This window comes from Heterocephalus glaber, unplaced genomic scaffold, assembly GCF_053883595.1.
Source record: "Heterocephalus glaber isolate CG9 unplaced genomic scaffold, H.glaber_assembly_v1.0 deba00001556, whole genome shotgun sequence".
NCBI classification, from domain to species: Eukaryota; Metazoa; Chordata; class Mammalia; order Rodentia; family Bathyergidae; genus Heterocephalus; species Heterocephalus glaber.
The window spans coordinates 4,437,957-4,454,048 of record NW_028258347.1 but is presented as its reverse complement, the minus strand read 5'-3'; the positions used below and the strand labels follow the sequence as shown (position 1 = coordinate 4,454,048).

General features: G+C 49.4%; 2 protein-coding genes across 4 annotated transcripts in view; one reads left to right on the top strand and one right to left on the bottom strand.

Annotated features, from left to right (window-relative positions):
* Rspo2 (R-spondin 2) overlaps nt 1-6,113 on the top strand; it is a 115,253-nt gene extending 109,140 nt beyond the window's left edge. For all 3 annotated transcript variants that reach the window (XM_087190819.1, XM_087190818.1, XM_004850282.4), the window contains exon 5: nt 4,286-6,113. In XM_087190819.1, coding sequence (XP_087046945.1) covers nt 4,286-4,525 — 240 coding nt within the window. In that variant the 3' untranslated portion in view covers nt 4,526-6,113. The remainder of the gene's footprint in view (nt 1-4,285) is intronic.
* A 7,585-nt stretch (nt 6,114-13,698) lies between these two features.
* Nucleotides 13,699-16,092, bottom strand: part of LOC147824048 (uncharacterized) — a 28,962-nt gene continuing 26,568 nt past the window's right edge. The window contains exons 6-7 of the mRNA XM_087190833.1: nt 15,757-15,845; nt 13,699-13,806 (exon numbers count right to left, since the gene is read on the bottom strand). Coding sequence (XP_087046959.1) covers nt 13,699-13,806; nt 15,757-15,845 — 197 coding nt within the window. The remainder of the gene's footprint in view (nt 13,807-15,756; nt 15,846-16,092) is intronic.

Sequence of the window (16,092 nt, the reverse complement as noted above, 5' to 3'; positions counted from 1 at the left end):
TCCGTCCCCTACGCAGAGCCCAGGCCGGAGCTGCGGACGTCACCTGCTCCATCCACCTACCGCAAGCTCTCTGACGGAGACACAGGATTCACCGCGTGGTGGTGGAGCAGCTTCGAGGGCCTCAGTTAGCTGCTCCGAGGGACAGTGGGCGCACTTCAGGGAGCCCCAGGTCTGCACGGTGAATGTCATGACAGCAGCACAGCCCACAGCATCGCAGACTTAGCAGAACTTAGCGCAGAACTGAGCGTGGCCTCGGTGATTACTGTTGCAGTGTGGCTCACTTTCCCCAGCGTGTGTGTGTGATGTAAACACACACACGAAGAAGCTTTTGTCTTTTCTTACAGTCACAGCTGCTGAATTCTCCCTTCAGTTTGCTTTTCATCTACTTCCTTTGGAAAGTTCCTCAGAGCAGGCAGAGTTTGGTCAGGATGTGCAGCCTGCGTCCAGTGGATGGATGGGCATACAGGAGCCATGGCTGCAGAGATGGAAGACTCCTCCCTGACCTGGGAGAAGAGAACTGGGAGGAGTTCCTTGGTGCCGGGAGCTTAGGATACGGTGAAACCCGTGTCTGGCAGGCGGTGGAACATTTTCACAGCCTCATGCCAGAGTGAGCGCCCACGCTAATTCCAGTGGCAGTAACGGGCAGGCTGCGTGTCCAGGCGAGATGCGAGTGACGGTCCCCAGTTCCTGTGCAGGAGCAGGTGGGCCATCCTGCGGGACCGAGTCACAGAGTGCGAGGCATTGCCGTCACGTTGGCCACAGCGTGGCTTGGACGCGGTCTTTCTGATTGTGTGCACTGGATGCTAGTCTTGTCTTGCCGGTGACCTTTGACACATCCTCCTTTCAGCCTAGGGTCGCAGGCCCCAACCTTCCTAGTGCGAAGTGACTGCGGTCCTTTCAGTTCTGAGCGTAGCCTGGGCAGCTGGAGGCTTCTTACACCTAGGGCAGCCTTTCTTTATCAAATCACTCTGCCTTAAACACAGCAATATCAATGCCAGTGCTTTCGCATACACATAATAATGCTTAAAAGTAATCCTAGCACTGCGGGAGGCTGAGGTATGAGTGTTGCAAGTTTGAGCCCAGCCTGGGCAACTCAGCAAGGCCTTGACTCAAAATTTTAACAATTTGTTTTAAAAAAACTGGGGATATAGCTCAAGGCAAAGGCCCAAAGGACTTGGGTTCAATCCCCAGTTGTGAACAAAGCCCACTCTGCAGAGCTATTTGATTTTGCAGAGATTCATCCTGTAGGGATCTCCTGGGCTGCAGTGATCTCCTGAAGGCTTGGAGAACTCGGGACAAAGGTGTGAAGAATTTGCCCTCAGAGTTGGTTGTGCTGGAGGCTCCCAGTCTTCTCTCCAAACTCAGACCTTTCCTTTTGATCATGAGCGGTAAATGTGCCAAATTTTCTGTCATGGACTAGAGCAAGAGGGGTCGATGAAGGAGCTGAGCTGCTCGCAGTGACGGGTACCCCTCTTCCCCAGAAGCCCTCCCTTACAGTGCAGACATGTTGGAAGGCATCCTGTGAGTTCCGTCTCCTCTTCACTGATGGAAAGGAGCTAAGTGGAAGCAGGCACAGCACAGTTGTCCTGCAACAGAGCTTGCTTTCAAACATGCGGACAGGAGCACGGTCACAGCACTGATCGTAAGGATTAATTATGTTGGAAGATCCAAGTTCTGAAGAAATGAAGGCAAAGCCCTTCCTGTCCCTTACATTTATTATTCTTTTATTACAGTTGAGCTTAAAATTAGAACAACCTACGATCAACCACAAAATATTTTCAGTTGGCTTGGGCCTGTCTGTGGTCAAATCCTGGCTAACCATCTCAGTTCTTTGGCATTCACAATGTGTCCTGCATGAGGGATGGGGCAGGCCAGGAACAAAACCAACCACCCAAGCACTACGAGAGATGCCCCTGCAGGGGGATTGTGAGGGAAAGCTGTAGCGGTATTATGAGGGCAGCAGAACACTGTTAGTTGGAACATAACTTACTGCCAAAGCACCAATCATATGATCGAAAAATTATCTTATATGAATAAGTTTTCAGAATCGTTGCTGAATTTTTGGCCAAGATACCAATTGTTGTATACAAATATTGAGTTACCTTTCCATTGCACACTATTATTTCAGCCAGCAAACCCAAAGACCATTTGCCATATCAGGATAATAAATGGAGTAAAACATACAAAATTGGCCAATTGAGTTTCCAGTCCTTCTGCATAGATTTGCAGTTTGCAAATAGGTTATTTGGGAATTGAAACCATGAAGGTGAAATGCTTTCTTTACATAATATATTTATTACATCTTATTTTTTTCAGAACACATTTAAGAATGTAAGAATGTTAGCTTTATTTTCCATTCACTTAATTTCAATTTGCCTTTAAGAGAAACTCTAGGCTTTAAATAAATGAAGCATAAACCAAAGTTTTAAGACGTAGTCAATAATGATTTTTTAATTGATACTTTCTTGTTTATTTAGAGAAAATAAAGAACTAGGAAAACTTCGTTCTGGAACTTCGTAATTGAAGCCTCCTTTAAAATGTACTGTTTTATCTGAAGTATCTTTGCCCTCCTTAGGTGTGTTTCATCCTTAGAGACAATGTTACCAAATAGTTGTAACTTTGCAGCTGCTTTGATTGATGAGGGCTTGGACCGGGGTTTCATTGGGTAGGATTAACTGTGTTTGAAGATGGCACAGTGCCATTCTAACCTTAATGCCAGGATTTAATGAGAACCAGAAGTTGACTTCAAGGACTTTTATTGCCTCATAGGAAGGGATGATCATGTTCCCATTGTTTTAATGGAGTGTTCTACTACAATATGCTATTCTTCTTTCTTGTGTTCAGAGTTTCTGCTCAGCAGCTGTTGGTTGACCGGCAGCCCTGGCCACACCGTGCAGGGTCTGAGACCGAGCCCCTCCTGACCAGAGAGAATGAGCCGGTGCCCTGGACGTAGCACCTCGCGTTCTCTGAGCCTCGGTGGCCTGGCTTCCGGGGATGTAGCCACCCTCATCGCCCTCATCTCTGGTTGCTCTGGTTTTTCCATCAGCCTTTTCTCCGGTGCTGGACAGTGAGGAGGTCTCGGAGACCAAGGCTGAAGGTCGGAGAGCCCGGGTTAGAACCGAATGCTCTGGCTGTGGTGTTGATCGCCATGGGCTGGGGCCTGAGCTCTGGGAGCCCCGCTGTGAAAGTGGAAGTGGGTGGAGAGGCAGGAGAAGAGTGCGGGGCGGGGGGCTTCTCCTTTTGCTCCTGTCTGACTGAGGAAGCATTGCTCTTCGGGTGGACGGTGGCAAGGCACTTTCTGTGAATTGCCAGGGACCTGAGAGCCCTTTCTCTTCGACAAATCGCATAGTTCCTATGTGTTTAGAAGTGGAAGAGGGCAAGGAACCAAAAACACATGCCTTGTATGCGAAGTCTTTCTCCTCATCTCGTGTACGTGCCTGTGAAGAAACATTGACTACAAACCACAACCGCAAGACTGGCAAAGCAAAAGCAGCAGCGGCACTAGGAAAACTGCATCCAAAAATGATGGAGGAAAACCTCAGCTATGTAGCTTGTCCGGGCTTCCTAGGGGCCAAGGCATAGAACAGAAGTAGAATAATTGAAGTGTGATGTCCGTTAGTAAGATACACACCCCACCGGTTTATCAGAACAAACCAGCATTCTTGCTCCCCATTATTTAATAAGAACAACTTGCCCAAGACTTAGGGTAAGAACTTGTGAGGCTCATCATGAATGACGTCCAAATGAATTTTTATACAATTACGAAAGCCCTGCACAGATGCCATGCCACACATTGGTGTTGGGGAACAAGGAGGGAGAACTGTTAAAAGCAAGGCCCCGCCCTGCCCGGGCAGGGTCGGGGCCCGGAGAGTTCTGGTACATTTACCGTACATAGATGCTCGTTTCCTTTTGACCCATGGACATGTGGAGCTGTGGAAAGATGTAAAGCTGTCTAGAAAAGGGTGGCATTGTTCGAGTGGGAGGGATAAGTGGGATTTTTGTGGCAGGATGAGATTTGAAAGACTGCTCTGGCCGCTGGGGGGTTTTAAATGTGCCAATTCCCTGTAACAGGAAGATCAGTCTCCGCTTTGGACAGCACATCCAATTTAGGAAATTATTATTATTCTGTCAAAATTAATGTGAACAATTTTCTCTCTGAGGCTGCTTTTTTCCAGGTGATGTTTTCCAGATGGGCTCTGTGAGAAACGTGGTGTCCTGTGCTTTCTGGCCTGGAGAAGGTGCCTTTGCTGACGTCGCTCCGTGTTTTTCTCTTTCCCTGTCACAGGGAAGAGAACGCCCAAGGCGAAGGAGAAGAAGAACAAGAAGAAGAAGAGGCGGCTCCTTGACAGGGCGCAGGAGCAGCACAGCGCCTTCCTGGCCACAGACAGAGCAAACCAATAAGCCAGCCGGCCGGTGGCTGGGGTTTGTTTCCATCTTTGCAGAAGTGCACAAAGCTACTCTCCACTCCTGCCCGCTGGTGCGCAGCCTTGCTGCTCTGCCGGCCTTGTTCGCAGTGGCATCGTGAAAGCAGCACTCGGTGTGGCCTCGGGACTTAGGCTTTGATTGACTCTGGAACCGGGCAAGCTGGAGCTCCTGACTGTGTCCGTAGCATACAGCCTGGGACTCCCTCGGTGTGCCCAGGTGCCCTCCCGGCTCTGGGGACCTGCAGAGTGTGGCTGCAGCCACCCCTGGAGAAGCACTTGAGCCTGATGCAGGGCTCTGGTATCGGGCTGAGCGCTGTTCACCTGGGGCCTTTGTTTCTCAGTGTGTGCATCTGCAAGGACAGATATACTGGTGACCTGCTGCATGCATCCCCGACCTTCACACTGCTGCACTCTGAAACTGCTGTCCACTGGGGACAAGCTGAAGAACCTGGCTGTCTCCGTGCTGCACTCGTCTGTACAACTCCGTGGCTGCCCAGAAAGCTCGCTTCCTCTGTATTTATGCTTTCTCATGTGTAACAAGTCCTGCTTGAGTCAGGCCACTCTGTTCCTAGTGGTTCCTAACCATTGTCTGGCAAATGACCGTTCTTAGTTTTGCAGATTGACAGATGTTTTTGTTACTTCCTGAAACTTCTTTTGGGGGTGGGCTTATTTCTCATTGTAAGGCTAGGAGAGCTCCTGTCTGTAGTCACAGGACTTCGTCAGGTTCACTGTTGAGATACCATCCCTGCCCTGTCCTGTCCTGTTCCACATTCAGAAGCAGCATGTGCATGAGACATCAGGAGCCAAACCACCCTTGGAGTCTCAGATGTGAAGATTTCACAAAATACAACCGAAAACATGAGGAATTCGATGCAGTCATCATGCAGTGTACTTCTGACTTTGTTTTTTTAGATTTAAAGGAATTCCCAGCTTTCAGCTGTCAATCTTACTGGATGTCTGTAGATGTTAGGGTCAGGGAACCATGCACAGAATGGAGAAAACAAGGTCAATTCCTACCACTGCTGGTTAGATCTTGACAGATCGCCATTGAGCCAGAATTTATCTCATATTTAAAACAGAAAAACACGACGGAAGCTTGCCAGCTGATTTATAGAGCAGTTGTTTCAAAAATGCCGTTGTCACTTGGGAACCTGTTCTTAGGGGCTGTGAATTGGCTCTGAAAACATGACCTTCCCAGCCGACTCAGAGGAAGATCAGAACAACAAGGCCACCAACAAAATGGTTGTAGTTTTGATAATTTTTGGTACCAGGGATCGAACTCAGGACCTTGCGCTTGTAAGGCAAGTGTGGCCCCCCTGAGCTACATCCCCGGCCCAGTTGTAGATTTTTGAGGAAACAACCAAAGCAACATCCGGCTTTTCCCCTCACCTTGCATCGGCAAAACTACCTCTTCAGTATTTTTGTCTGACGTCTGAGTCAAAAGCATCTTACCCATACGTGTCAATGTCCTATGCATCGTTACGGAAACATCGCTGTGAAATTAGAAGCCCTATATGAATGTCGCATACAACTTCAGGGTTCGCATTCAATCCTAAACTGCTCATCTCCTTTCCTGTCTGCTTACCACGTGGGGTGGGGTCTCCTTTGTATAGAGCTTCACTGTTAGTAAGTCAATGCCTGTTCTATTTCTGACATGTTCTCTTCGTGCATTAAAAACCTTCAAAATTATTTGTGGATTGTTTAAACTTTAGATAAATATACAGTGTGTGAAAATACATAACACTTCAATAACCCTACCCCCAAATAATGGTCTTTAAAAAGACAAAAGAAAAATTGGAATATATATTTATTTCCAGTACACTAATGAGTTTAGCTATAAATTACAGTGGTTCAAAGTGAAGATTTGAGAGCCAGATGGCCTGAACTCCAGTCTAGCCTCAGAGTGGCCTGAGGTAGATGACTTTCTCTCTCCGGGTTTGTTTCCTTGTTCATGAAATGGAGATCCTACTCTTACCTATATTTAGGACTTTGTTGCAGAAGTAGATTAAATAAAACAGGTCCAGTCAGTCCTCCCTACCTGTGGGCTCTGCATTAGTGCATTCAGCCAACTGTGGCCTGAAAACATTGGGAAAAGGGCAGTTATACTGAGCATGTGCGCTTTCCTTGTTGTTCCCTGAACAGCACAGTATACCTCCTCACGTAGCACTGGACTAGGGGTTGCAACCTTGAGAGGACTGATAGAAATTGGGAGGATGGGCTGGTTTCAGAGACTTGAGCATTTCTGATGCTCGGAGGCTCTTGAGCCAACCCCGCGGGCAGACTGTGGGGTGACTGAGGGCTGAACACAGGTGTGTAAAGTGTGCCTGCTGCAGCATGGTGCACGTTAAGAACCATGCAAGTTCCACCTGCCATTGCTGTTTTCACTGCACATAGATTCTTCCCCAAATACCGAGTTCTCCTTGTGAACACAGAATATATTCATGAGAATATCAGCAGGCTTTAATCTTTCGATTGATACCTGGACATTGTTCACTGAAACCTTTTTCTTAGGGAAGATTTTTTAACATCTGCTTGATTTCTGAGCCTCCTTATTCTGTAAACATATGCAGATACATACAAAACGGGTTCACTATTGCATCAACTGGGGTGCATTCAAGGAAATAAACCAGTCCAGGTTTCTCAAATGGGGAATTTAGCACTGGGGATTGATTACACCAAGGAACGCACAGCGGGTTGCCAGGCAACCCAGACTAGCAGCCGCAGGAAGCCACTACCTTCCTGGGGTGAGAGGAAGTAGGGGAAGGGGGGCAATTACCAGAATCCAGAGTCCAGGCAGCCATCACTGAGGTCAGTGGGGAGCCTTGGAAAGGGAGACGGGAGCAAGGGCAGAAAGCTTGTCTGGGGACGCTGGAGCAGTGCAGAGGCCTGGCCACCAGGAGAAATGCTGCAGGGCGAGGGAGAGGGAAGAGCCGCCCTGGCCCCCGCTGGCCTCTCTGCCCAGCATCTGGACCTGCCCAAAGCCACTGGGCAGGAGTCTGGGCCGGGCAGTGCTCCATGAGCAAAGGCTGTGTCGGAGACAAATGAGCAGGTGACCAGCGCGGCCTCCGAGGTCTGCCCAACCCACTGCCTTCCTGGCCTGGCTGTTCAGAGCTCACATCCGGACCCACAGTGAAATGCGCCTGTGTTTGTCCCTCACTCCAGGCTCCCCGCAGCTGGTCTGCTGCTGAAGTCCAGTGGGCCCCGGCCGAGCCGCCTCTCCCGGTCTATCCCAGGGCTCTCTGTCTTTCTTCTGGACTGGGCCAGTTTCCTGACTGTTCACCCCGCCCCAGCTCCACACCTGCCAATCACTCCTTTACATGTCCACCACTTCTTTTCCCACGGGCTTTGCCCTTCTCTTGGTAAATGTACCTCCCTGTCCCGTACAGGGCACTGTAAGATCTTGAAATCGTCCCCCTTGAATGCTGTGCCCTTTCACAGCCCTCTTCACCTGAGTGTCTAGTGGGGTCTGAGACAGCCCGAGTGGGCAGAGAAGGCTGCTGCTGTAAAATCTTCAAGGGCTCCCTTGTGGCAAACGTGGACACGCTGGACTGGTGCTCACTCAGTCAAGAAGTACAAAGAGAAGTGCACAGGCGGCTCCGAAAGCAGACCATGAGTGTTAGGTCAGGTGGGGAGACTGACGCTGGCCGGCGTGGTGGACACAGACCTGGGCAGGCTCCCAGGTGAACTGGGCCACCTCCTTTGGCGCCAGCAGGCACCTAACCCACTCCTGACCTCGGAGCACTCATGATCCTCCCGACACAGGAGTCCCAGGAAGTGGCCAACACGTGGGAGTGGATGGGGGTGGACTGCTTCCAAGTTCAGGCCCAGAGGCGCCCGCTGCCTTTGCCCACAGTGCTCTTCTGTTTTCTGTCTTCTGTTTTCCCCAAGCCAGGTTCTCCTCGTCTCTTCCCTGTCGCAAGTCCCTCAGCCTCCCGCAGCCCAGCCCCACGCTCTAATCAGAGAACTCCCCACTTGGCTTCCCACGCCTTCCTCCTGTCCTGTAAAATGAGTCCTGCTATTCTCTGCCCTTGCCTGTGGAGCCCCAATTACATGCATTGGTGCTGTGCACTCCTTTTAAACACAGGCAAACAAATGCTTTTTAAAAAATAATTACTTGAATAGTCTTATTGGCTTGTGCACGCTGCATCTGGGGTCTTAATTCCTTAATTGTGTCTCTCATTGTCTTGGTGTATTTTCTTTGTTAGAGTTTCTCTCTTTTCTGTCTCATCTATGAAGATGGAGTTCATATGGAAGGGGACGATGATTTCAGCACCAGGTCTCTGGCTGACCCAGTTGGGCGGCTTGGCGACTTTTAGATGGGCGTCGGGCACGATGACCCCTCTTCGGGGGAGACAGTAAAACATGTGAGCTGACAAAGGCAGCCCTGTCAAGGCGGCATTCCCCAGGGGGTGTCCTCTGACACAGAGTCTGAAGGCTGGCACTCGAGAACCTGGGAAAGAACAGCCCACATCCTGGAAAGGGCCAGTACCAAGGTGCTGAGGTACCAACAAGGTTGGGGTGATTGAAGTACAGGGGAGAGGACCATGGAGCGGACAGATGTGAGTTGGGAAGGGCCACGAACATTAGGGAAGGTGGATCTCAGGCCAAGCTCCGGGAAACCCACGGTGAGCTCGAAGCAGAAGGATCCACCGAACTCCCGTCCACTGTTCAGAACAAACGCAGAGACAAGTGAACAGGTCACTGTGGTAACAGATGAGAAAATGGCAGCACCAGTGCACAGTAGTACAGGAAAAGGAGGACTTGGATTCACAAGCTACTTTGGTGGAAGTTCACACAGTTGATGAGGTGGATGCAGAAGGAAGGGATAAAAGGAGCTAGAGACAGGTACAGGGAGAGACTGAAGAATAAATCACTTTCTCTTCCCCAAGTGAAAGTTGAGGTGATTGTCTGATAGCTGGGTGAGCAGAGCAAAAGGGCAGTTGGGTATATATGTGGAGTTTAGGGGAAAGGTCAGCCTGGAGGATGATTTCGGGACATGTCAGTGTGTCGATGGCTCCTAGACTCATGGAATTTGCTGCGGTGACCCAGAGAGAGTATGGTGAAGGGGAAGCCAGGAGCGCTTGGGGGACTTGGACCTCAGGCATCAGCCAGAGTCAGGTTCCACGGTAAAAGGGGAAGGGGAAGAGGGACCCAGGAGCTCAGAGTCAGGCATCAGCCAGAGTCAGGTTCCACGGTAAAAGGGGAAGGGGAGAGGGACCCAGGAGCTGAGAGTCAGGCATCAGCCAGAGTCAGGTTCCACAGTAAAAGGGGAAGGGGAGAGGGACCCAGGAGCTGAGGGTCATTTGCCTAATCAAGGAGCTGGGGATTCAAGGCTTGCATAGTTCCCTTCTGCACTCCATTATAAAATTTTTGAGAGAACTGTAGGAAATTAGTAAAAATTTGTAATAATTGAGGGCTTGGTCTTCTCAAATGTATTTCTTTGGTGCATACTCCAAGAGTTAACCTTACCAATGGTTTACAATGTCTTGAAAATGGTCCTGATGTAGAAAGAACTTAAAATAAGCCAGTGCTTAAAATGTTTGGAAACTGCTCTTCACATAAATGTGATAATGATACTTAATTTCAGGTTCCCATATCATCTACCAATTTCATCTACATTTATGATGAAATAATTATCTCAATGACCCTACAAAGAATTTCCCTTTATTTCTTTCAAATTTAATAATAAAATATATCAAGTGAGCAGCAAAACAAGCATTCTGTGAATTATAGGTCCTTGGGTTTGTAATTTTCAACCATGAGGAGTTTTAAACTTGTAATTACTAAGGTCCTCTGGTAGCAGCCTCTGATGTGGGAGCATGCATGTTTGGACAGAGCTGGTAAGTACTGCACATGCACACAAAATCACAGCATTTAGTGGACAGCAAGACAATGTGTAAACATGGTGTTCAAGGGTTTGTCCTGTAGAACAGGACAATGAAAGCTTTAAGAACTTGCAATCCACTTTTAAAACTGAATAAGTATGTTCCAAATCTTGCCCCCGTCTCGCTTGCCTGTCTTGAGCCTACTTCCTTCTGTATACACTAGGGGCAAACTGAATGTGGTAGACTTCCAGTACTTATGGTGCAGTTCTCTCTGCTCTGACCGCTAGGGAGCATCCCATGCCTTAATCCAGGTGATGGGATCATGGGGTGAATGGCTGACCTGCTGGGGACAGAGGCGGCTCCCTGAGGACACCCTAGAAGGCTTGTCCACCTTCCTGGCTTCCTCTGTGCTCTCTGCTGCCCTCCCGCCTGACTGAGCAGCTTTTCCTCCGCCATGCCTTTCTGCAGGGGAGCCAGATGACTCTGGAGGACAATGCGCGTGCAAATAAATCTCTCCCCTTTAAGGTGCCGATGTGGGTACGGCCTCTCAGTGACTAGAAAGTGAGTGAGACGCCTGTCTTTAAGAACACATCTCATTTTGATGAAAGAGATGGACAAATACTCTAGTGAGGGTGATACAGTATTTTGTTGTCAAATTTCAGTGATGCGTAAAGTATTGCTCGCTGTGCATGGAAGCAGATAACCACTGAGTTCTCTCCAGGTGCACACGCTGCCACACATCTGTCACTAACAAGTGACAGCTTACAGTCGTTCTGTTAATGAGGCTGATCCTTGACTGCACTCTTGTGCACGCCACTGATCACGCTTCCTACCACACGTGCCTCACACCAATTGCACGTGTTGTGCACAGGGCTCTGGCCCCTCCCACATCCACTCTGTTCCCCATGTGACTCTGCCTGGACATGGGGCTTTGAAGAAGGGAGGAGAGAGGCTCAGTGAGGTCTTAAAGATGGACCCTGAGCCCTTAAAGCAGAGGAAAAGACGCTGGGAGTGTGGCTGTCCAGGGGGAAGGCCAGGCGGGGACACCTGAGGGGCTGTCCGTGAGCCCAGGAGGGAGACCCTGGAGGACCCGCACCTCGACCGTGGACCTGCATGCTTCTGCTGTTTGGCTCTCTGAGTCCGTGGGCCTGCACTGCAGTGACAGGCGGATTCCCCACCTTGCCCGCAGCCCTCGGGCCCTGTCCTTCCTTCCTGGCACCCTCGAGACCCCCTTTTACACTTCCAGTGACACACATTTGATATTAGTAATACTGTGCTTCTAAATGAGATGATTTAGCTTTTTTCAATAATTAATCATTTTTGTTCTACCCTTTGGTCTGTACTGTCTTTTTATTGCTCATAATTGGATGGAGAGTAAATAGTTAACAGTTAACAGTAAATAGCTAACTATTCAGTAAATAGTTAATCAAAAAGACTGTGTTAATGATCTAATATTTCTTACAGATTATTATGATTATTAAATTTGAAACAGCCCAGAATCCAGATAAGAAAATACATTGGACTCTCAAGTTATGACCAGCCTGACATACAAACAACTTGGGTTAGTTTTAATTTATGATCAGAGTCTTGAGTTAGAACCCAAATGCGGCCACTTGTGCTTCCAGATGGTCTCAAACACAGATTTAACCCTTAAAGAGTCCTGGAAGGAGCAGGACAGCATCCGCTCCTGTGTGGGGTTCACTGAGAGGTCCTGGGTCAGGGTCTCTCTAAGGACACTGAGCTCTGCCTGTGTGCAGGAGAGAGATGCCGAAGGCAGTGTAGAGGAGCCGGGGCCTTCACTGACCAACTTGAATTACAACCAGCCCTTGAGAGCGAATTGAGTTCGTAAGTCAAGGGCCACTGTATTTGTGAAGGTCAAGAAGAGAAGTTTTAGATTATTTGTGAGATTTTTCAATTACAGTGTTATATTTCTATAAAAGATGTGGTCATTACCCCATAAATTGCTTCCTATTCTTTTTCTAAGATAATTGTGCATCTGTACTATTGCTCGACATTTAATAAGGTGAGTAAAACAGGAACTTGTATGGTTTATCTCCTTTAATGACTTTATAATTTATCAGATGAGTTCTCAATTCTACTTCTTTTACAAAATGCTGTGATCAAAGTTTTAATTAGGGAAGTAAGACATCTGTTTGAAGTGCGGTGCTTTATTGAGTGGTGAACTCAGTGCCTGGAGATGAATCGCTCTGGGTTTTTATAACAAGGGGGAGAGCTGGGCTCGAACATCTTCCCTTCCTTCCTCTGTGAAACCCGGAGCTCCTCAGGCATCCCTCGGGGCGGGTCCGGCTGCCTCCCTCTGCCCTCTTTCCTCTCCCCTGGCCCCACACTGCCCCTTTCCAGGCTGCCAGTTCGTGCCAGTTCCCGAAGACACAGAATAATTTCTTCTGGATTTGTAGGCAAAATGCTCCTGAAAGCTCTCAGTGTTCTCTGGTTTCTTCTGAAATTACTTGATTAAGAGCGTATGGGACAAATCTCCACACGGATCAGGTGGCTCTGAGCAAAGCTGCTTTACAAGCATGGCTGGCAGGCTCCTGACACGGGCGCCCAGGTGGCCGAGTTTATGTCCACCCTGGGTCTGCTGCTGCGGAGCCCATGGCTTGGGGTCGGACCCGGCTGGAAACAGATGTGGCGCCATGTGCGCACTGCCGAAAGCCTGCAAAGGGCGCACGCTGAATGTGTGTCTTTAAATTTAAATTAGTGCAGTTCAGAGACACAGGCTGCTGAGCTTGGGAAATGGGGTGAACGTGTTTCATCTTACAGTTTGGAACTCTGACGAAGTGGATGGAATGTCCTTACCCTCTCTTTAGCTGCTCTGTCACTCTGCTCCACTGTAATTAGGGGCTAAGTGCAGTTCTTTGTCATTAACTTTGCTACTCCTTAATTAGGAAATTTGGAAAATTCCAAAGACCATCATCTAAAAATTGGCACAATTATTAAATATATTTTCTCAGATTATAAGGTTTTTTTTTTTTTGCTCTACAGTACTGATTGGGTTTAGTGCTGAAATGATGTTTTAAAATTTTTCTTGATCTTATAAAGCAGTATTTTATCAAAATGAGCTGAAATATGTAACATTCTGTGCGATATCTCTGGGGCGTGTTGAAGGTATTTGACTCTAAATCTCCTCCCAGAAACTGCTATTTCTCTGGTTTACGCTCAAAGGCAAATACAACCGCTTCTCCAGTGCCGGTCCAAAGACACCCAGAACGACCGGGGGAACCAGCACACACTGCCAGTGACCCTGTGGGGGCCGCGGACGACTCAGTAAGAGCGCCCCAAAACGGGCCGGATGAGGGCGTGGGCCTGGGCTCCCAGGCCGGTGAGGCCGAGTCTGCCCCGCGCGTCCCCCTCTCCTCCTGAGCGAGTCCCGAGCGAGCGCGCGCGTCCGGGTGAGCCCTGCGGGCGGATTGGCCTGCGTCCTCCGAGCCTCAGCCGGCAGCGAGCAGCAGGGCTTCCTCCGGGCCCGGCCGGCATCTCTCTCCGGGTAGCGCCCGCAGGCCTGGCTCTGCCTTCTCCTCCCCGATCCGGGTCAGGGTCTGCGGAAGGCAGCAGCACAGCGGAGCCCGGGCCGAGTCTGCTGTCTATCCAGTGTTCCCACATCGCAGTGCGGCTCCCGTTTTCGTCTTCCAAGGCCCCTGTGGAGCCTGAGTTATCTCAGGTGCCGGCAGTATGGGCGGCAGGAAGGTGGCGAGGCCTGGCTGCAGCCCCGGCTGCCGGGGTCGGGCTCTGCCCCACGTCTCAGCTCCCGCTCTGCCGGGGGCCTCCGGCTGTGGCGTTGGTGACAGACACCTCTGCAGCGACGCGGGGCTCTGGGCCGTGGAGAGGAAGAGCGACCCCTCCCAGCCGAGCATCTGCCAAAGCCACCGGGGCCTGCGGGGCTCCCGGGCCCAGAGTGCATCCTGGGGGACGCGGCCTTCCACCCGGTGTCCAGTGTGCTCAGGAGCATGGCGAGGTGACCGTGGGCCTCGATGGCAGGTCCCACACCGCCTCCCGGGCCACCCTGGGTGACTGGCGGGAGGGAACGTGGTCCGTGCTCAGCATGTGCATTCCCGGGATCCACTGAATTGCTGTCTCCTCTTGAAAACTTCAAATATAATTAAAGAAATGTAATTGTCTAAGAACGATTTTAGACATAAATATGTGCAATTTTACATTGATATCTTTAATGAAGATAAAAGTATTCTTAAAATTATCCATAACTGATATTTTAAAACTAGCTGGTATGGGCTGGGGATTTAGCTCAGTGGTTCCGGCGCCTGCCTTGCAAGCGCAAGGTCCCAAGTTCGATCCCCGGTACAAAAAAAAAACAACAAAAAACTAGTTGGTAAGCATTTATTCACAATAGCCAATATATAGGGTCACTCCAAGTGCCCATCAACTCAGAAATAGATAAAGAAAATGAGGGATAGATACAAATACACATATAAAACTCTGGAATACTACTCAGCCATAACAAATGCGTCATCTGTAACAATATGGATGGAGCCGGTGGTCGTATGTTACCGGAAGTAAACCAGGCATGGAAAGAGAAATGCACATCCTCCATTGCACGACTGTATTCACGAGGGGCGTGGGGGGTCTCTCTGAGGCTGAAGCCAGTTAGTGTGTGCCAGATACGGTTCTCTGTGGCAGAGCAGGGGAACTTCACAGTCATTTACTCTGCATTTCAAAGTCGCTGGGAGGGAGGACTTTGAAGATCCCCAACGCACAGAAACGTAGAACACTGAGGTAGTGGTGAGGGCTGAGTATTCTGATTTGATGACTGTGCCCTACCCTGTGAGTATGTACACCAATGTGTCAGCTAACAAACTAACTCTATTCCATGTCTAAAAGTAGGCATACAGAACAGAAAAAAATCATTGTTTATAATTTCTTCTCCATAGGAACTTCAAAGACATTTGTGCATAAAATAGAATCATACTGACTTAAATATTGTTTTATATATATATAATATACATATACATATATATACAATTCTTTTAAAAGCCTATAATATCAACATATACCTGTACCTTTGGAATGGTGCAGATAAATATTTAACATTATTTTAAAATCATTTTTTTCTTGCACTATGCGCTGACTCCAGCGTTGGTTACTGAGCTGTGTGCTGAGACCATGTGCCGGGCTGGGCTGAGTGCAACCCGGCCAGCTCCTTCCCAGAGGTTGAGGCAGACTCCAGGCAGGCTCACTCCAGGCAGACTCCAGGCAGGCTCCAGGCAGGCTCCAGGCAGACTCACTCCAGCCGGGCTCGGGGGCACCATTTGTGGAGACCAGGATGACAGAGCAGCCAAGCACAGGCCCACGCCCGAGAAGCCGCATCCGTCCCAGGGATGGCCAGGGTGCCCAGGGCGCACAGCGAGCTCTCCGGGGCCCCAGTGGAAGAGGCACCTCCACCTGCAGACTGCCGGTGGCTCCACCCAGGAGAAGGCGGTCACCAAGACACACTCGACTGCTTTCAGCAAATCATGGCAGGCGATGCATCTTACCTGCAAAGAAAGGAAAAACGACTCCTTGGCGCTGGCTGCCTCCGAGCTGACCTTAGAGAGCACGCGTGGTTCAAACACTGGGCCCAGCACTGGGAGAGGGAAGAGAATTGTGTTCGGAACAGAGAGGCAGACGTGTGGGATGAACGCCAAAGGTTTGTGATTTTGTCCCCCAATCCAGGGCAGCCAAGGAAACTCATATTTACTCCTTTCCCCGCTAGATCAGTCAAGACAACGTAATTCTAAGAAAGAAATGCAAAATATTCCAGCCCAGGACATCAATCGTTTTTTGTAACGAGAGTGAACAGACCTGTGGCTTTTCTTACTTGGATTCACTTC